Genomic DNA, 20678 nt, shown 5'->3' with positions numbered 1-20678 from the left:
AATACAACACATCTAGAAAAATGATTCCATCCATTTTGTGTAGCGCTTGTCCTCATGTGGGTCGCGGGTGAGCTGGATCCTATCCCGGCTGACAAAAAAAGTGGTCATTCTAACAAACAGCATTCACCTAGCAGCACAAGCGGAAAACAGAATGGACGCTCAGACGGGCGCCAAGAGGCTCATGTGAGAGAGAGAAAGAAAAAAAAAAGTCGACCACCATCTATTGTCCCACCTGCATGTGTAGCCTGCCAATGATTGTTGCAGATGCCTTACAGAAAGGTTCTGTTCTTGTCGTGGACTGGACCGCGTGCGCTCCGTTTCCTGATGGTACCTTCTTTAAAAAGTGCAATTGAAACAACGTACATATCTTTCCATCAACACTGTACACTGCTGCTACATAGTGCTTGTACGAATAAAACCGGACCTTCAGTGTGTGGTTTATTCACCAAATTTGACCTCTTTGTCTGTGTGTGTTTGTTAATGTGTAAATATCAAACCATCTAATATTGTTGAGTTCACAATTACTCAATGGGAACATGACTCTCTCCATTCAGTAGTTTTATTTTTGGACATGGGTGGGCATGGAGTACACATTATGTCAAGTCCAACACAAATGCCTCCCTGAACAGCATTTCAATCTTTGTCAAGTGCTTCATTTTGCTAGCTTTCTGCCACATAAATTCATAAAATAAAACATTAATGCGCCTTCGTGTCCTGACATCCAGTTGGCTGAAGTTTCTGTTAAAATGTACCTTCTGTTCCAGTTTGTGCGTTTTGCTTCGTTGAGGCCATAATCTTGATGTACTGGAGGGCGGTGTGTGCGGCGGCGTTGTGTGCATTGCCGCGGGAGATGCCCGTGCCGTGGCACACGGTGACGGGGGAGGTGGAGAGCTCTACCAGGCACTGGTACTGCCCGTTGGCCGTCAGCTCGTCTGCATAGAACAGCCACAAACCCTTAGAATGACACGGCTGCATCGCCACTTTCCCTTCCGCTCGACGGCTATTGGTTGGGAAGCATGCTTGCTGTGGAAACGACCAGGTTTGTACCGCTATTTGAATGAAACTATTTCAGTGGTGTAAAGAATTTTTTACCAAGTTGTAATGGAAGACTAAAGTTCAAAATGAAAAAAAATAAAGGTGCATTTGTTCAAGGGTCCACCTGAACAAATAATGTATCTGCCTCAAATCGTTAAAGAAATTATTCATTATTAATAAATATACAGTGAAGAAAATTAAGTATTTGAACACCCCGCTATATTGCTTGTTCTCCCACTTAGAAATCATGGAGGGGTCTGAAATGTTCATCATAGGTGCATGTCCACTGTGGGAGAGATAATCAAAAAAGAAAAATCCAGAAATAACAACGTATGATTTTTTTACCGATTTATTTGTGTGATACAGCTGCAAATAAGTATTTGAACACCTATCACCTAGAATTCTGACCCTCAAAGACCTGTTAGTCCGCCTTTAAAAGTCCACCTCCACTCCATGTACAGTATTATCCTGAATCAGATGCACCTATGTGAGGTCGTTACCTGCATAAAGACACCTGTCCACCCCATACAATCAATAAGACTCAAACTTCCAACATGACCATGACCAAAGAGCCGTCCAAAAACACCAGAGACAAAATTCTACAACTCCACATGGCTGGAATGGGCTACGGAGAAATTGCCAAGCAGCTTGGTGAAAAAAGGTCCACTGTTGGAGCAATCATTAGAAAATGAAAGAAGCTAAACACGACGGTCCATCTCAATCGGAGTGAAGCCCCGTGCAAGATATCACCACTTAGGGTCTCAATGATCTTTAGAAAGGTGAGGAATCAGCCCAGGACCACACGACAGGACTTGGTCAATGGCCTGAAAAGAGCTGGGACCACCGTTTCCAAGGTGACTGTTGGTAATACACTCAGACGTCATGGTTTGAAATCATGCATGGCACAGAAGGTTCCCCTGCTTAAACCAGCACATGTTAAGTTTGCCAATGACCATTTGGATGATACAGAGGAGTCATGGGAGAAAGTTTTGTGGTCAGATGAGACTAAAATGGAACTTTTGGGTCATAATTCCACTAACCAGTGTTTGGAGGAAGACGAATGCTGAGGTACATTCCAAGAACACCATCCCTTCTGTGAAGCATGGGGGTGGTAGCATCATGCTTTGGGGGTGTTTTTCTGCACATGGGACAGGATGACTGCACTGTATTAAGGAGAGGATGACTGTGGCCATGTATTGTGAGATTTTGGGGAACAACCTCTTTCCCTCAGTCAGAGCATTGAAGATGGGTCGCGGCTGGGTCTTTCAACATGACAATGACACAAAGCACACAGCCAGGAAAACCAAGGAGTGGCTCCGTAAGATGCATATCAAGGTTCTGCCGTGGCCTAGCCAGTCTCCAGACCTAAACCCAATAGAAAATCTTTGGAGGGAGCTGAAACTCTGTGTTTCTCAGTGACAGCCTAGAAACCTGTCTGATCTAGAGGAGATCTGTGTGGAGAAGTGGGCCAAAATCCCCCCTGCAGTGTGTGCAAATCTGGTGAACAACAACAGGAAACGTTTGACCTCTGTAATTGCAAACAAAGGCTACTGTACCAAATATTATTAAAATTATTAAAATGTATTATTATTATTATCTCTGGTGTTCAAGTACTTATTTGCAGCTGTATCACACAAATACTTCGTTAAAAAAAAATCATACACTGGGATTTCTGGATTTTTCTTTTTAAATGATCTCTCTCAGTGGACATGCACCTAGGATGAATATTTCAGACCCCTGCATGATTTCTAAGTGGGAGAACTTGCAATACTGCAGGGTGTTCAAATACTTATTTTCTTCACTGTACTATACCTGTTCTTACAATGTGGAAGGGCACTGAATATATTGAACGGAAACACACCAAGTGTGGTGCCTCCTGGCCAAACACATACCGATGTCCAAGTAGGCGACGTCAAAGCTTTGCTCCTCAGACAGCTCGGCCATAAGATGAATGTAGTCTGTGTTGGGCATGCTTAGCGGGTTCCTCCTAATGAAGGAGATTTTCTCGGCCGATGAATTCTTAAGGTTCTCGAATGGCACCCTTGGTTCAGGCGTCTGTGAAGCAAGGGGGAAAAAAAACAAGGCATGAGTAGCTATTTGACCCAAAGTTGGAGATAAGACCCACCCATGTGATTTCAGAGGAGCCTGACAGACTCTGAAGCTTGGCCACCATCTTCTCAGCGGCTGCCTTCTTTGCCGCTTTTTTGGAGCTTCCGACAGCTGCTCAGTCAAAAGACGAGCAACGATCAACACCGACGAATACGTGCGATCACCTGGCTTCATTTTCTGTGATGCTACCTGTCTCTGACAGGGACTCCATTGCACAGGTGATGGTGAATTCTTGCATGTGCGGGGGACCGGTCTCCATTAGCGTCGTGTACTTGGGAAGACGCCAACCCTTCTGTAAGGACAGCTCCTACCGACAAGGAACAGGTACACGTCAGCAACGCAAAACATTTAAGGTGTTTCGCTAGGAAAGGTGACTCGACACCCAACTCTCACACTCTTAAAAGAATAAGACGTTTGTAAACCTCCGCTACGTACACACCACCCATAAGGGTGACATCCCTGTTATCATTGCAAAGCTAATGGGTAAGCAGAGCTGCATTGAACTTTGTTAGCTTGGATTAAGCAGCACACAGGAGATCGCTCAGTGAAGTATTTGTGATGTGTCCATGCGCCACATACAGAGTAGCAGTCTTGGTCCTGGCCAGTTTCCATCTCGCCGATGGCGAATGTAAACGGAATTTGGCGACGTGGATCAAAATTACCCCCGTCAAAATCCCTGCCTTGAGAAATGTTAGTGAACGTGCTCATTCTGGCATGTGTCAACGGTGTTAGTGCTTTAGTTTTTGTCCCTGCTTTGTAAACTGTTTCAATCCCCCTGACACCTGAGAACTGTTTGAAATAGTCAAATGCTGGTGATGATCAGAATAAGCTCATTACCTGCAGTGTGCCCACTGAGTTGGCGTGGCCGTTTGATTCTGCTACAACATCGTTACTCTCGGACTTCACGGGGAGACTCCTGCAGGAAGAACGTCCACATTTCAAGTGCCAGTCATGAAATGCATGATTTTTAGTCTGTTATTAATGAAAATACGGCAGCCGACATGGACCCATGTGTTTTTTCACCACAAAACATGATTTTGACATGTACAGCTTTCTGTAACTTCCGCCATGAAAATCCTCTTGAAGGATTTGTTTTCGAGAAGAAGCAGGAAGTAACGTACATGGCAGGACCACCCTCAAGTGGACTCGTTTGTTTCTATTAGTTTTCCCTGCTGGAAGGTAGCTCATTTTTCCTTCGTGTTAAGCCAAAATGCCGGCTTGTTGCATTGCTGGACATTGCTTGAACGCTCAGGAGGATGGATTTACCCTTTCTAAGTTTGCAAGAGACCCGCATCATGCTTCGGTGCCGCGTTCACCGATCACGGCTTCAGCGCCGCATCCGCCAGTCACGGCTTCGGCGCCACGTCCGCCGGTCACAGCTTCAGCTGGGGTGGCTCATCTTCGGTGCAGAGGTGGCTGGTCACGGTGCCGAGCTGGGCCGCTTTACGGTGTTGATAATGCACGTGGCTGAGTGCGCCATTGCAGGCAGGGTTGTTCGTAGCAGCCGCCGTCGTCCGCGATGACCAGCACCGCCGCAATATAGCAGGGTGTTCAAATACTTATTTTCTTCACTGTACTGAGTCCATGTTCGTCACTCTGCTGAAGTCTGTGTGTGTGTTTCTTTCGGCTTGTCCCTTTCGGGGTCGCCACAGCGTACCATCTCAGATGAACGCATATATATGTTTGGCACAATTTTTACACCGGATGCCCTTCCTGACGCAACCCTTCTCAGGGAGTGGAGACCCCAGTGGGATATGAACCCACAACCCCTCGTTTACCAAACCAGTGCTCTAACCACTGAGCTAAAGGTCCTCCTCTGCTGAAGTCCAAATAGCCCAATTACAGGCACTTTAACACCTTTGACATTTTTCATTAAAGATTACATTGACTGCTGTATCGTACAAGCACTTCTTCCAACTTTTTTTTTTTGGGGTGTGGGGGACTAATGAACCTTTCCAACCACTCATACAATAATAGCCAATCAGATAGCCGCAATGTCTTAACCCCTGGCTTGACCTGTCCCTCGTCATGTCACACAAGCAAAGGTGGTTATCGGTCGCGTGCGAATGGAAAAGTTAATGTTAGAAACAAAATGGTCCTCAGATGTGCTTGGCGAACGTGCAATTCTGATGAAAGATATCCTGCTAGGTTACAAGGGGCCCGGTTGATTCATTTTCCAAAGCCTAAAACAGTTGACGAAGTGTCTACGATGGATTAAGGCTCGCGGAAGAGGGCGCGTACAACTAAGTGTGGACAATATCAAAAAGCACAAGGCTGTACGTTCCAAGGTAAGAGAGGGAGAAACATCTTCTCTGAGTTTGATTGAATTATTATCAGTGCTTTATACATTGCAGGAGAACAACTTTCACTTTGTTAGGGTATCACTGAGCTGTTGAATGAAGTGTATCATGTTTTATGCCGAAGAGTCGGATTAGTGATACATAAATGCATCATCATATGCAAGAGAAATGTCTTTTTGCCCATTTGCATCACATCGGATTTTTAAGGCAGACCACTGGGTTGGATAACGAGCAAAGTCAAACTTTTTCATCTGGTGACTGCGGTACTGACTGAGTTCATCACCATTGTTTAAATGCACTTGTAGAAAATCGAGCCTAACTCACTTATAAAGACTACAATGATATTACTTGTGATCTTTTCAAGTCAAAAGTACTCACCCTGCTTTACATGTGCAGTACGATTCCACTATTTTATCCTGTTGGACTTAATATGAAGTTTGTGAGGCGTCAAACTTTTTTGCATCGATCGCCAACCTTTCGCTGTAACTATGACATTGCGTTCTGCTCCTTCCAAAATCTTAATTCCGTGTAAATATCCTTGCGTGAAATAGTTGAGACCTCTCTGTAGAACTCTCTTGGACAAGTCTGACGCATTTGACAAAAAAACATACCCTGATATTATCTGGAATACGCAATCGGGAATCCAGTTCAAACATGTGCTGTTCAATTGCCATTTTGGAAGCTTGTGGAGCATGGCGAAGGAGGCGGAGCTTAAGATCACCATCGGAAAGGTCCATTGTGTTTGATATTCTACTGTAATAAGTAACTGCATGCCTCAAGGTCACTTATTACTCCTGCAGTTGCGCGTCCAACAACGCCCGTGACCTACCTACGCATTGAACTCCGTAGCAACTCTGCGTAGCCTGGCACACACACGTCAAAAATGTTGCTGCTGTCATCTCTCGTGATTGCCCTGTTTTAGTCACATGCTGTTATTTAGGGCCTATAAGTCTTATGCGACTTATGCAGTGATGCGGCCAATTTGTGCATTTTTTCTAACGGCCGCAAGGGGGCACTCAAGCGGAAAAGGTAAGACTGAAACCAGTGGAATATATGTGCCGAGCAAGTGACTTTTACCGGTATGTTTTTTTTTGTTTGTTTTTTTTTTAACCGGCCCTGTTAGTGCCACGCTAGCATGTTTCTGCTGTGTTACTGCTGCGTCTCAGTAATTCAGATATGTTTTGTTTTTTTTAACCAGCTCTGTTCGTGCTACTGTGTTTTTATGGTAAGCTAAACTATGGTATTAAAACTTTGAAAACTCTTTCTATGTACCATCTTTCTTAGTAAATATCTCTTGTGGCTTTGACACATGTGCAGCTTTTGTCTGTACCAAATGGTATTACCTTTACAAATGCACTGGGTGAGACTTATAATCCGGTGCGCTCTGTAGTCCGGAAATTACGATACGGCTCCACATACCTCCTACGCCTTGCCTTTGTAGCATAATTAAAAGTATAGTCATTTAGGTCAATTTGTTCAGTTGTCTTCGTTTTTTGCTTTGTTCCTTTTTACAAAACGCAAAGTAATAACGGCTACCGCAAATGAGCAAAATGTGCTGAAGAAACCCCACCCTGTGTCATCCTCGCCAATACCAACCATAGGGACACCTCTGACTTGGAGAAGAACTGCAACACACTTCCAAAACTGCACACGTGGGTTTGCACTGGAGTAAATATAAAGGTCAACTAGGTGCATGAGAGCTGCAGTAACGTCACGCGCAAGTATTAAAGAAGCCTTTCATCGGCATAATAGATGTACCCACGTGGCTACAGTGTCCACCTGTAGGAGGTGCAGCGCATCTTCGGCAGCCATGTGCTTGGCTGCTTTTTTACTGACACCTTCACCTGGAAGACAGCAAGAAAAGATCACGCCCCGATCAAATATAGATTGAAAGCCCGTACAAATGCCGACCTTTGGCGCAGACGTCGCCGATGGTCACGCTAAACACGAAGCTGGGCCGGTGGGCCTCGCCTTCGGCTTTCTCCAGCACATAGGTGGGGATTTTGCCGTGTTTGGTGCCGTACTCATGCAGCTTCTGGATTGGGGTCTTGCTGGTGACAATGGCCCTTTGGACTTCATCTTTATTTGGGCTGTGTGGGGTCACGCGGAAAGGTTGAAATATCATCACTGGCACCTGCGATTGTATTTTTATGTTGTATATTTGCTACTTTTTTATGCAAATGTACAATTGACACGCCAAAAAAAAAAACCAACACATTTTAACGCTACTGTCACATAATTCATATAGCTTTTATTTTCCCAGTGGCGCAGTTTAATGCTTAAACCTTAACACTAGCATATCTTCATGCTAACATACAGTGAAGAAATTAAGTATTTGAACACCCTGCTATATTACGAATGATGAGTTCCATGAAGCATGGGGGTGGTAGCATCATTCTTTGTGGTGTTTTTCTGCACACGGGAGAGGACGACTGCACTGTATTAAGGAGAGGATGACCGCGGCCATATATTGTGAGATTTTGCGGAACAACCTCTATTTCTCAGTCAGAGCATTGAAGATGGGTTGTGGTTGGGTCTTTCAACATGACAATGAGCCAAAGCACACAGCCATGAAAACCAAGGAGTGGCTCCGTAAGAAGCATGTCAAGGTTCTGGCGTGGCCTAGCCAGTCTCCAGATCCAAACCCAGTAGAAATTCTATGGAAGGAGCTGAAACTCTGTGTTTCTCAGCGACAGCCCAGAAACTTGTTTGATCTAGAGAAGATCTGTGTGGAGGAGTGGTCCAAAATCCCTCCTGCCGTGTGTGCAAACCTGGTGGACAACTACAGGAAACGTTTGACCTCTGGAATTGCAAACAAAGACTTCTGTACCAAATATTTACATTGGTTTTCTCAGGTGTTCAAATACTTATTTAGAGCTGTATCACACAAATAAATCGTTAAAAAAAATCATACATTGTGATTTCTGGATTTTTCTTTTTAGATTATCTCTCTCACAGTGGACATGCACCTACGATGAAAATTTCAGACACCTCCATGACTTCTAAGTGGGAGAACTTGCAATATAGCAGATTGTTTAAATACTTATTTTCTTCACTGTATTTTAACACTGATATGATTTAAAGTGAAAATGATTTAAAGCTAGAGTCACACTTTCATGCTTTCATTTAAAAGTGCTAAAAGCACAAAATGGGAAATGAACAGAGGCAATTATTCATGTACACGTCTATTTTTCCTGTTGTTGTTTTACTATTGACGGCTTTATTGTAAAACTAAATTGCCCTTCTTGGGACCAATAAAGTAATCTGAATCTGACTATACTTAATTGCTACACGTCAGATTTTGATGGCATTACCTTTTCTTGCTGTCACATTAAAAAAAAAAAAAAAAAAAAAAAATCAACCGACATGTACAGCATAATCCATCAACATTAAATTTTAATGCTAACATTACATTGTAATGCTTATCTTACATTTAAATGTTAGATTTCAACTCTGTGATGTCACAATATTTTCACACTTCTATAAGATTTTAGTGTGAACATCAGATTTCAAGATCACAATTCAATCCTAACATTAATTTGAATTTAATTCACCTGTTATGCTGTTATGTTTGAATGCTGGTGTCGTATTTTAATACTTAATTCCTACTATACACCTAAAATTTTCATGCTAATGCCAAATTTTACCACGTTTCATTTTTGGATTCAAGGTTTGTTTAAGTGGTCACAGAACATTGAACAGGATCATTTAATTAAAGTAACGTCCCATTTTCACGGCTTTCAAACTTGAACGCAGACTGCTGCGACCTCATCAGAATACAGTAGGCGATATCGTTTATGACGCACATTTGATAACTTATGTAAACGCTTCCGTTGTGAAGTCATAGTTGCAGTCAGCGTTTCAGTTTTTTTGCTAGTGGTGCCTTCGTTGTCAAAGCGCTGTTCGTAACCTTGGAACGAATCGCAAAGTGAGGAAATCTTGTCGTACTCGATGATGCTTCCAGTCCTCAAGCAACGTCGGACTATCTAGCTTTCGCTTTCCCCACGCAGCTTCCCATTTGGTTGATCACCACAACATAACCAGCCAACTAAGGTTAGAAGTAACCCGCAAGAGTATAAATAGACATAGCATAAAAGTTGGAGCAGACTAACCTGGAGTTAGTAGTCGTGAGCACAGCCTGGGATATTTCCTGAGACATGTCGTAAGTGCGTTACTTCCTAAATACCTATCAATGTATAATATCTATGAATACATATTTATCCAGGCATGTAAAAAATGTAACAAATCCAGAACCAAGCCTAGAGTTGGGATGCTAAAAAGACTTCATTGAGGTTCGGACCGGAAGAGCCGCAGTAGTGGTATCAACATCCGGGATACCACGTTCGCGTGACGTAACTTGACGTTCAGCATGACGATGAGTCGGCCCCCCGAAACACAATGACGTGTTCATGTAATTCTCTTCGATGGGAACGATGAGCGGTCACTGATGGTCACTCGCCCGACTTTGTTGCAGGCAACGTGGGGTCAGTTCCCACTCATCGACGACGTTTGTATGTCCCGTGCCGCTGACTGGCAACGAGTCCGCCTTTGGCCAGAAGTCAGCCGAGATGGGTTCCAGTGCCCCCCTCACAAGGATAAGCAGTGTTGAAAATGGATGGATTGGAAATGTGACCTTCCCAACATGGCCGTAACCAAGAGGAGCTGCATTACCGAGTTCGGGTTGCTAAAAGGAGAGGACGTTTGAAGATTGGTTGACTGACATCCATTTCCACATGTAGTAATTTATGAATACAGACACCAAGGGTTATCACAGCCCACTCAATATCGCTCCCTCCTCACAAAATCAGACGAAATCTAGTTTTCACTTTTACAAAGGAGCCATATTTTGGCTAAGTAGACATGTTTTCGTCTGACGTCAACCAACCTCCGGTTTAGAGAACGGGCGGAATTTTGGATGGGTGAATTCAAGTTAGCTAAGCAGTACTACGTTCAGAGCGGCTTATGTATGGGGGTGCACTGCTATGTTATCAGTTGCGCGAATGAAAGTGGCGTAAATTGTCTTTCGACTGCCAGCTGTGATCAAGAACCAGTGCGAGAAAAATGAGCAGTTATCAATCAAACGGCGACAACTGTCGCTGTCTCGTATCAGCAGAGCTGATCGAACAGCCTAATCATTCCTTTATGTCAGAGTTTGCTCAGAGCATTTTGTCCTTGGTAGGTATTGGATACCTTTCAGAATTTCACACTTAGCAATAACTAAGTTCTGTGAAGGAGAAGTATTCTTTTGAGCCAATAGCTTACATAATACTCGTGTGTGAATGCAATGCGTGTCTCTGGGGCTCCACAAAAGCAACTAAAACTGAACTGAATCCCCCTCCCCCCATTCCTAGTACTCTGTAATGAATCAGTCTTAATCTTTACTTCACTGTTTCACATATTCAGTTTACATTTGGTTTTCTCATCCCCCCAAAGTGATCGTTATGTGCACGTTTGCAAAAATGAAAATTATAACAATCTACACCTCTTTTGTTGGTCCAAAAAAGGTCCCTCTGACAGCTGCAGTGAAGAAAATAATTATTTGAACACCCTGCTATATTGAAAGTTCTCCCACTTAGAAATCATGGAAGGGACTGAAATTTTCATCGTAGGCGCATGTCCACCGTGAGAAAGATAATATCAAAATACAAATCCAGGAATAACAATGTATGATTTTATAACGATTAATTTGTGTGATACAGCTGCAAATAAGTGTGTGAACACCTGAGAAAACCAATGTTAATATTTGGTACAGTAGCCTTTGTTTGCGATCACAGAGGTCAAACGTTTCCTGTAGTTGGTTTGCACACACTGCAGGGGGGATTTTGGCCCACTCCTCCACACTTATCTTCTCTAGATCTGACAGGTTTCTGGGCTGTCGCTGAGAAACACGCAGTTTCAGCTCCCTCCAAAGATTTTCTATTGGGTTTAGGTCTGGAGACTGGCCAGGCCATGGCAGAACCTTGACATGCTTCTTATGGAGCCACTCCTTGGTTTTCCTGGCTGTGTGCTTCGGGTCATTGTCATGTTGAAAGACCCAGCCATGACCCATCTTCAATGCTCTGACTGAGAGAAAGAGGTTGTTCCCCAAAATCTCACAATACATGGCCGCGGTCATCCTCTCCTTAATACAGTGCAGTCGTTCTGTCCCATGTGCAGAAAAACATCCCCAAAGCATGATGCTACCATGCTTCACAGTAGGGATGGTGTTCTTGGGATGGAAGTCATCATGTATCTTCATCCAAGCACGGTTAGTGGAATTATGACCAAAAAGTTCCATTTTGGTCTCATCTGACCACAAAACCTTCTCACATGACCCCTCTGTATCATCCAAATGGTTATTGGCAAACTTAAGTCGGGCCTTGACATGTGCTGGTTTAAGCAGGGGAACCTTCCATGCCATGCATGATTTCAAACCATGACGTCTTAGTGGATTACCAACAGTCACCTTGGAAACGGTGGTCCCAGCTCTTTTCAGGTCATTGACCAAGTCCTGTCGTGTGGTCCTGGGCTGATTCCTCACCTTTCTAAAGACCATTGAGACCCTAAGTGGTGATATCTTGCGTGGGGCTCCACTCCGATTGAGATGGATCGTCATGTTTAGCTTCTTCCATTTTGTAATGATTGCTCCAACAATGGACCTTTTTTCACCAAGCTGCTTGGCAATTTCTCCGTAGCCCTTTCCAGGCGTGTGGAGTTGTACAATTTTGTCTCTGATGTCTTTGGACGGCTCTTTGGTCTTGGCCATGTTACAAATTTGAGTCTTACTGATTGTATGGGGTGGACAGGTGTCTTTATGCGGCCAACGACCACACACAGGTGCATCTGATTCAGGATAATGCGTGAAGTGGAGGTGGACTTTTAAAGGCAGACTAACAGGTCTCTGAGGGTCAGAATTCTAGCTAATAGGTGTTCAAATACTTATTTGCAGCTGTATCATACAAATAAATCGTTAAAAAAAATCATACATTGTGATTTCTGGATTTTTCTTTTTAGATTATCTCTCTCACAGTGGACATGCACCTACGATGAAAATTTCAGACCCCCTCCGTGATTTCTAAGTGGGAAAACCTGCAATATAGCAAGGAGTTCAAATACTTATTTTCTTCACTATATTTCTGTTTGACCCAGTTTTGTATCCAATTTGTCCATATTTAGCTTCCTCCAAGTGATAGCCTACGTCTAAAAGACCCTCTAGTGAGAGCACACGTGTTTATGTTGACAACACTAGCTCCAGAGCTGAAAGGAAAGGCGGAGATCTTCGCGAGGGACTTATAATATAAAAAAAATGACTGACATGATTTCAGGGCTCTGCAGAAAAACGTCTGATATCCAGGAATGTGTGGATGAATTTTAATCACATTTCACGTTTACTGAGGCAACATCGAGCCAATGTTAGATCCCAAATACTCTAAAATCGTTTGGTAAAATATAACAGATTTACATAAATGCTAAAAGTAAATATTCCTCAACTGTTTAGTAGCTGTCAAGCTCACTAGAAACATCTTGCTCTCAGATCTTTTGGGTCTCAGTATTTACACATTTTGAGCATTTACCTTCAAACATATTGAATGCATTGGGAAAAAATACTGTTTTCTAGGTCTTTAAGTAAAGTAAGTAAATATAAAGTACTGACTGAAATGTACTTGAGGAGCATAATATAAATGCAAAATTGATTTTCCGTCATTTATGTACATGTACTATATCTATTTTGATAACTTGGCAAAAAAGAAACTCCACACAGCATTTTGGCTTATTTATTAACTTCCCTAGTGGTTATACAAGAAGAAAAATGAGGTAAACAAATAGAGATACCTGAATTTTTTTCCTCAGTCGGGCAACAAAGTATACTGTATCCTGTTTGTACTTTGTTGGTGACACTGCATGAAGCTTTTAATGCCTACCTCACTGAGGTCAGAGCATATTTGTGACCCTCGTTTCCATTTTTTTTTTTTAAAGTGCAAGTACACTAGCGAGGCCCTTCTTGGTGAAGGTTGTTGTAAATCAGGTTCTTCGGTACAGTGGACCGGAAAGGCAAAACACGATAACAAATTGTGAAACACTAACATTTCAGAAAACACAAAAATAAAAGATGAAACACTTGAACAATTCATAAAGTCCCATTTACCATTCCAGCGTGCAGTTAGTAAGCTAGCAATGACGACACCCCAAAATGAGTCTTCACTGGACGCCTCAATTAACAGACCAGCTTGGTGAGGTTATTTAGGATCCCAAAATATGAGGAAATAAAAAAAGCTATGGACTGACTTTTTAAAGACATGCAAATGGCGAGCTGAACATCAACACTCCCAGCCAATACTGCTGTGCACATTGTATGACAGATCGTTTTATAAACTTTAGAGACAACATGGCTCTGAGACAAAAAGCCGTCTTTGGCTTTGACATTATGTTACCAACAAGGGTATGCTGACTTATGTGCTTATTTTATGATTATAGTCCACAATAACCAATTCCCTTTTGAAGATGACCTTTAAAACGCTATTTAATATCACATAAGCAATCAACCCCTCAGTGTGTTTTATTCCATTTGGGGCATCCATTGCACACACACAGTGTCTTGAGGGCTCAGAGGTGCCCCTTATTCAAGTTTTAAGGTCTAATTTTATATACTTTAGTGATTTTATTTTTAATTCATTCAAATTTGGCAGGCTTGTTAACATTAAGGTCTCTTTATACTCAAGCGTGCACGTGGTTAGGTGACTAACGCAATGGCCCACATGACAAAAATGTTGCTGCGCGTCCAGCGTCGCGGAGATCATTTCTCATAACTGGTCCATTTTAGTCTTGTGCTTCCATATTCCGTGTCCGCAGCTGCCTTCTTGAGTGATTCTACAACACAATTAAATTCGTCATCATTTTTTCAAGCAGACACTGTCCCACGGTCGCTATTGTTGTTGCTTTGTTCCTTAGTATCGAAATGAAAAGGAAAAACGGCTACCGTAAATGGCCAAAAAAATCCAGAGGCAACGCCACCCTGCGGGGTCCGTGCCACTACCAGCCATTGCGACACCCCCGACTTGGAGGAGGGCAGAACATTTTCAAAACCGGGCACGTGAGTTGCACTTGAGTATAAAGACAAATTCCGTACAGGATAGCAGCCGTGACGTCAGTGCCATTCCACATGCCCACACAAGTATGAAGAAGCCGTTACTCCTGTGGTGGTGGCCACTTTAATGTAATTTTAGGAATAAAACCTCTCTTGTTTTGGTTAACACATGGGACTCCTACATTACTGTATTTTAATGTTATTTGTGATGGAGGTCTTTGATCCTTTTTAGGCGGTACTTGCTATAAAATGATGGGGAACAACAAGTCCAAAGAAAGACACTGGGAATATAAAATGGCAACAAACATCTCTCACGGGAGTATTCACAGGTGCAGGAAGGTCAAAGTTCAGGAGGATACTCGTTGGGAACTTTGAAGACAACTTTCTTCCTGAGACGGGAGTCACATCGTGGCATCTGCTTCACGAACTTGGATTCAAACACCCCGGTCTGCTCGCTCACATCAGCATTCACTTTTGTCATGATTTCCACGAGGTCGTATTTCCTGGATTCCAAAATGCAGACCATAAATTAGACACCATGTATTGACAACCATTTTGAAGAATGTATCATTCACTTTGTAGTCGCAATGACTGTGGCTATTTATAAATTTAAAAACGTACTTAATTCCTACACATAACAAAATACAGGTTCATCTCATTCAATTACAATATGATCGAAAAGTTCATTTATTTTAGTAATAAGGTAGACATTTATTAAACAAAAAAACTTTTCAAAAAGCCAAATCCACCTTTCTATGTTAATCATTTTAAAAGGAAAAACCAGTGATTTGCATTATGTATCCAATAGGTCATGTAATATGTACTCTATTTTGATAATGTGATGTTAAATCCTCTCTCATTTAATAGTGTTTTGTGAAGATTTTTATCAACAATTACAAATTTTCAAGGGACCTGCTATTTTCGCAGGTCACATGACCTATGTGGGTGTACGTGACACGTTACGTGCCGTTCCAAACTCTCGATTACATGGGAACCATTTATGCCCAGCGCTGATTTCTCCGATTTATCCAAATCTGATGAAGAAATAGCAGTATCGGTTGATCGGGAAGATGGAGGAAAACTTCCATACAGAGCGGCGGAGCTTGCTCCCCGGCTGAGTCAGCTCACGGCTTCGCCACTTGGCGGCATTATTTACAGGCACAGGTTCAAATCCGGAAGTATTCCCGATCAACCAATACTGCTATTTCTTCATCAAATGAGGATAAATCCGAGAAATCAGCGCTGGGCGTAATGGTGTCCCATGTAATCCAGCCTTGGGTACGGCATGTAATACGTCACATAGTCGTAATTGTCGATAAAAATCTTCTCAAAACACTATTAAATGAGAGAGGATATTGTCAAGATAGAGTACATATTACATGACCTGTTGGATACATTGTTAATGCAAACCACTGGATTTCCCCTTTGAGGTCACATGTAATATTCCAATTTCTTGCCATCCGATTGGCTGGCTACCAGTTCAGGGTGTAGATCGCCTTCTGCGCGATGATAACTGGGATAGGCTGTGGCACCCCCACGACACTTGAGGATAAGCAAATCAGAAAACGGATGGATTTTGAATTTGGGATTTTGCTTAACTGTCAATCTTTAGTTATCAAAATTCTAAAAATAATAAAATCATTCATTATGTCAATGTTTAGTGACTTGAGAAAAATCAATAAATGACTCACTTTTTGAACTTCTGAAATAAAGGATTTTTTACAATACTCAAATTTATTGAGATGCGCCTGTATGACCATACATTTATAGTTAAAAAAAAAAAATCAAAAGAGGCATCTGTGAGTTTGCTAGCTCCGTTACAAGAGCTCTGTTGTACTGTATTTTATTTGTACTTTTTCATCCTTTTAGTTTAATTTTCCATTGTGCTAAACTGTTTTAAGCTGTTTACATGGTATTAGTTGTGAGAGTTCTTTTTATTGAAGTTTTTCAGAGAATTTCAGTAATTTTTGTTGTTTGGGTTTGGGTTTAATGTTGTCCCCAAATTTTTGCAATATTGAGAGCACTATAACCAGGATATTGTATTTAGCAGAGGATATTGCCAATTTTGGACTATTGATGTTTATTGATGTATAGGATTATTATTGTGTTTTGTATTTTATGTTCAATCTACGCACAGCACTTTGTTACAGGTGCAGCCTTTTTTGTCTTTATGCTCCATGAATAAAGTTGAGTTGTGTTTTATCTTTGTAAGGGTAGCTTTGATGAATAAATGCTTTTATAGTGTATCTCAATGGGCTGTGGAAGTGTTTTGATGCCTAACGTACCTCGGGACCATTGTGATCAAGTTTTGGCACAAAGACTGAATAAACCAAGTGCCAAGTATCTTGTCTCTCCAAGAAACGTACAACGGGATGGAGGCCACAGCGAGCAGGAAGTCCGCATCAACCGGGATGGATATTTGCATTTGTGCAGTATTGTCGTTGAAGTTGGTGATAGTCAGACCATCACTCTGCAAGTAAACGGGGGTTTGTCTGGCGCGGCCCTGGCAGGCCTGGATAAAAAACAGTTTGGGTTTTCCCTTTAAAGAAGGGCACTGCAACCCGTTGAATGGTTGCATGAGCTCTGCGAGGTTGACGGCGTCACCGTCCACGCCGTACACACTTTCCTTCGCCCCATGGCTGAGCACGCAGCACACCAGGCAGTCCATCTGACTGTGGTCTCTGGTGCTGATCCCCTGTATTGATGAGAGAATCTTTTCCTTGTCGCAGTTACGCTTGACGTGAACCTCGAACCCAAGCCATTCAAACACCTTCTTTAGACAACCTGGAAAAACACAAGAGCAAACAATCAGCATTTACTGTACATTTTTTTTCTTTCATAAGTCTGTCCTCAGTCGGTAAATATTTTTTTTAATCCACAACCCACAATGACAACACTAATACTAAACTATACCAAAGCAAAGCAAATTTACTTTTGTGCCTTACGTACATAATTTAATGTGCTTTACATGATTAAAAGTGTTTTAAAGTAGAAGCTTAGCAGAAAGCTTATACACTTTTAAAACAAAGAAAAATAAAACTAAATTTAAAACAGCATACAATTCAAGAAATATTTAAAAAGATAAAGGCTTTAAAAAGCATGAGGCAAAAAATAAAAACTTGAGAAAAAAATTGACTTTTTAACCAGGACTTAAAAACATTGGCACTTGGGGCAGAGATCACTTCTGTTGGCAATTTATTCCACTTGTGTGCCACTTCGCCATGTTTGCTTTTGACTTTCTGCTCCATACTTAACCCAACTCTGTCGCTCTCAGAACCCGACTGGGCTTTTTTTTTTTTACCAAATTGATAATGTCATTTACTTTATTCTTCATCTGTTCTTAAGATTCTTTCAAATTTGAGATTTGTTGCAACTGTTTGAGATCTTTTGGCCGACTTAAATTTGTCAAACAGGTTCTATTTTAGTTGTTTTTTGATTGAACAGGTCTGATTTGAGCGTGGTCAATGTAAATTAAAAATTGTGATTAGTCACAATAAATTTCTTGATTTAGCAAGCGGGGGGGGGGGGGGCATTACTTTTTCCACACAGGGAAATATATTCATCCATCCATTTTCTACCGCTTCTCCGGGTCCAACCCCCAACCCCAGTCAGTCTGGGGGCCGTCCAGGCCACCTAAAGCGAGGTGTCAGCCGAGCAGGTCAGAAGGTCGGCCAGGACGCTAAGCACCAGGGGTCCCTACGGGGTGATTCGGGAGGACGTCCTCGAGGAAGAACCCATGGGAGACGCCAGGTGGCACCCTGCTTGGGCGTCTCCACGTGGAGGGTCCAGATAGATGGCCAAACAGGTTCCAAAAAAAGTATTAGAGGAAGAGGACTTGGACTCACCGGGCGAAAGCATACAGGAGTGGGAAGTGTAGGACCGCGAAACAAACTCCTTGAGACACATCACCGGGAGGGAAAGTTCAAATTCATTGTCTGAGTCAGAATCAGGCAGTCGGTCATATAAATTGAAGTCTTCCTCGTAATCTGAAAAATCTAATCCAAAAAAATATGTGGTGGTGAGCGGGTCGTGGTTGGGACATATTCATGGTACACGGGCAGTGCGGGAGGCAAGGTAAAAGAGGATGACATAACAGAGCCCCCCCGGGTAGGAGATGGTTGATCCTGAGGCAGACGGCGTCCCCTTTGACGTGCCCGGCGCCACCGCGTCTGGCCTGCTGGGTCCTGTTCTGGTCACTTCGTTCTGTCACGAACCAACGATGCACGAGCGGACCCAGTTGCAGGGCTCTCAGACGGGGACATCATGTTCAGTGTGTTTTATTATAACGAGAGTTATGCGTCGACAACACAGTCCAAGAAGGCAGGATCCAAAACACAAGAAACAATGTCTGATAACTGTGAGTCAACTTAAGAGCATAACCAAAATATGTGACTTGACTAGAATGGCGCAGTAACCCTGGATGCGGTAAAGCATACTCAAAGAACTGGCAACTGCCAGTGACAAAACTCCAACTTAAATACATGGTCTAATCACAGTGCCTCCTGTGAAGCAGCTGTGACCGGGACAGGTGTAATGGATGAAACCGCTGTGAGTGGTGGCCAAGCAACACCCACCTTGGCCATGGTCCAGCCTTGCACACGACAGTAGATGAGTCAACGTAAATGTATCATTCTCCTTAAGAGACTCCATCTCCTCTTTCATAGGTTTAGTTCAAGCATCTGAGTTGGGTGAACTAACAGCTTATTTGAAATTTTAGGGTATATCGTACATTCTGTAACAATACTCTATCCTATCTGTGAATATTTGGTCACTTACTTCAGATACATAATCAGAGAGGTACAATGGTGGTTTCCGATCTCTTTTAGGGTATCGAGACTCACAACTTCCTCCCTCAATCTGAATGTTGGTCATCAGAAGTTTCTGTCTGAGAAATTTCTCTGTCTTTTTCACTCTGGTCTGTCATATCCGTACCTGACATGGAAGACTCATCTCTCCTTGTATCAACATCATCACAAGTTATTGTCTGATCAGTCTGGGTTTCATGTTCAACAACATTTTTGTAACAAACTTGACCAGTCTATGCTTCATGACCTTCTTTGTGTCTGGGTAAGAGACTAGATATGATGGACTATTTTTGTCGTATCCCACAAAAATTCCTTTCTCACATCGCAAGTCTAATTTCTTTTTGTCTGTATGCTTAGCTTATCGAGCCAAATATTCTCATCCTGGAAAAGTTGGGTTTCTTTCCTGTCAACATAAAGAAACGTGTTTGTTTCATCCTGTCATTGAAACATCCCTTGTGTATTACTGCAACAGCCATTACAGCGTATGTCCACAACTCTTTTGGTAGGTTACTTTCTATGAGCGTGCACCTTACCGTGTGAAATAACGTTCGCCAATTTCTCTCCGCCGTGCCATTTTGATGAGACAAATATGGTCCGGAGGACTCCTGTTTTATGCTGTTTTTGTTAAGCAAAGTTTGGAACTCTTTTCCTGTGAATTCTGTGCCATTGTCAGTTCTAAGTCACTTCACACTTCCATATGGAGCAACATCAGCGAAAAATCTTTCTGTCACTTTTACAGTGTCGCTATTAGCTTTCGGGAAATACACAGATGTAGTACTTGAATCGTCGTCAGTAAATGCTGGCGTGTATCTGAATCCATCTTTAGCAACTGGATCAACAGGCCCAGCTAGATCGGCATGGACTAGCTCAAGTGCTGATTTTGCTTGTGTATCAGGGTCCCTATTCCTGGTTTGAACAAATTTTTCCCGTGTGCAGATGCCACAACCCAGTTTGGATTTTTCCAGTTTATCCTTAATCTGCATCCCCTCTACAACATCCTGCAATTTACAAACATCTTCATAATTACAGTGTCCCAGGATTCTGTGACATGTCTGGATATCGTTACAACTGTCATCAGTCACATCAATTACAGTGTTCAAATAATAGAGTCTGTTGTGCTCTTTAATGTCAAAAACCTGGTCCCACTTTTGTGGATGAGTTCACTGCAACCTTTTCTGAAACTGACTGAAGCTCCATTGGTCGTCGCCACCTTTACTGAGAAGATGTCCTGTGGATACGTAGGAATGTAGAGTGCCTTCTTCAGCATGGCTTTGATCCTCTTCCCTTCATGATCCACCAGCGTCACCTCGGCATCGCCTCTCTTCAGCGCCACACCATTTGTTCTCGTGCCATCGGCCAGTTCAA

At 42.5% G+C, this 20678-nt stretch overlaps 2 protein-coding genes across 6 annotated transcripts in view; both read right to left on the bottom strand.

The window, feature by feature from the left end:
- Positions 1-541: 541 nt before the first annotated feature.
- Positions 542-9887, bottom strand: prkra (protein kinase, interferon-inducible double stranded RNA dependent activator). Of its 2 annotated transcripts, none has more exons than XM_061840945.1 (8): positions 9557-9887; positions 7356-7578; positions 7207-7288; positions 3982-4060; positions 3334-3451; positions 3161-3255; positions 2928-3090; positions 542-932 (listed from the first exon to the last, which is right to left on the bottom strand). In XM_061840945.1, the coding sequence occupies exons 2-8, from the start codon at positions 7567-7569 to the stop codon at positions 742-744; spliced, it is 942 nt and encodes a 313-aa protein (XP_061696929.1). In that variant the 5' UTR covers positions 7570-7578; positions 9557-9887; the 3' UTR covers positions 542-741. The 2 variants fall into 2 exon arrangements, with proteins under 2 accessions (XP_061696929.1, XP_061696928.1); XM_061840944.1 differs by having other exon boundaries at positions 7356-7534; positions 9557-9885.
- A 2885-nt stretch (positions 9888-12772) lies between these two features.
- casp10 (caspase 10, apoptosis-related cysteine peptidase) overlaps positions 12773-20678 on the bottom strand; it is a 22661-nt gene continuing 14755 nt past the window's right edge. For 3 of the 4 annotated variants that reach the window (XM_061840938.1, XM_061840941.1, XM_061840940.1), the window contains 2 exons: positions 16794-17292; positions 12773-15011 (listed from right to left, as the gene is read on the bottom strand). In XM_061840938.1, coding sequence (XP_061696922.1) covers positions 14849-15011; positions 16794-17292 — 662 coding nt within the window. In that variant the 3' untranslated portion in view covers positions 12773-14848. The remainder of the gene's footprint in view (positions 15012-16793; positions 17293-20678) is intronic. The other variant, XM_061840939.1, reaches the window with a different exon arrangement.

Source organism: Syngnathoides biaculeatus, chromosome 14 (assembly GCF_019802595.1).
Source record: "Syngnathoides biaculeatus isolate LvHL_M chromosome 14, ASM1980259v1, whole genome shotgun sequence".
Lineage (NCBI taxonomy): Eukaryota > Metazoa > Chordata > Actinopteri > Syngnathiformes > Syngnathidae > Syngnathoides > Syngnathoides biaculeatus.
This window is presented reverse-complemented; position numbering and strand designations above follow the sequence as displayed.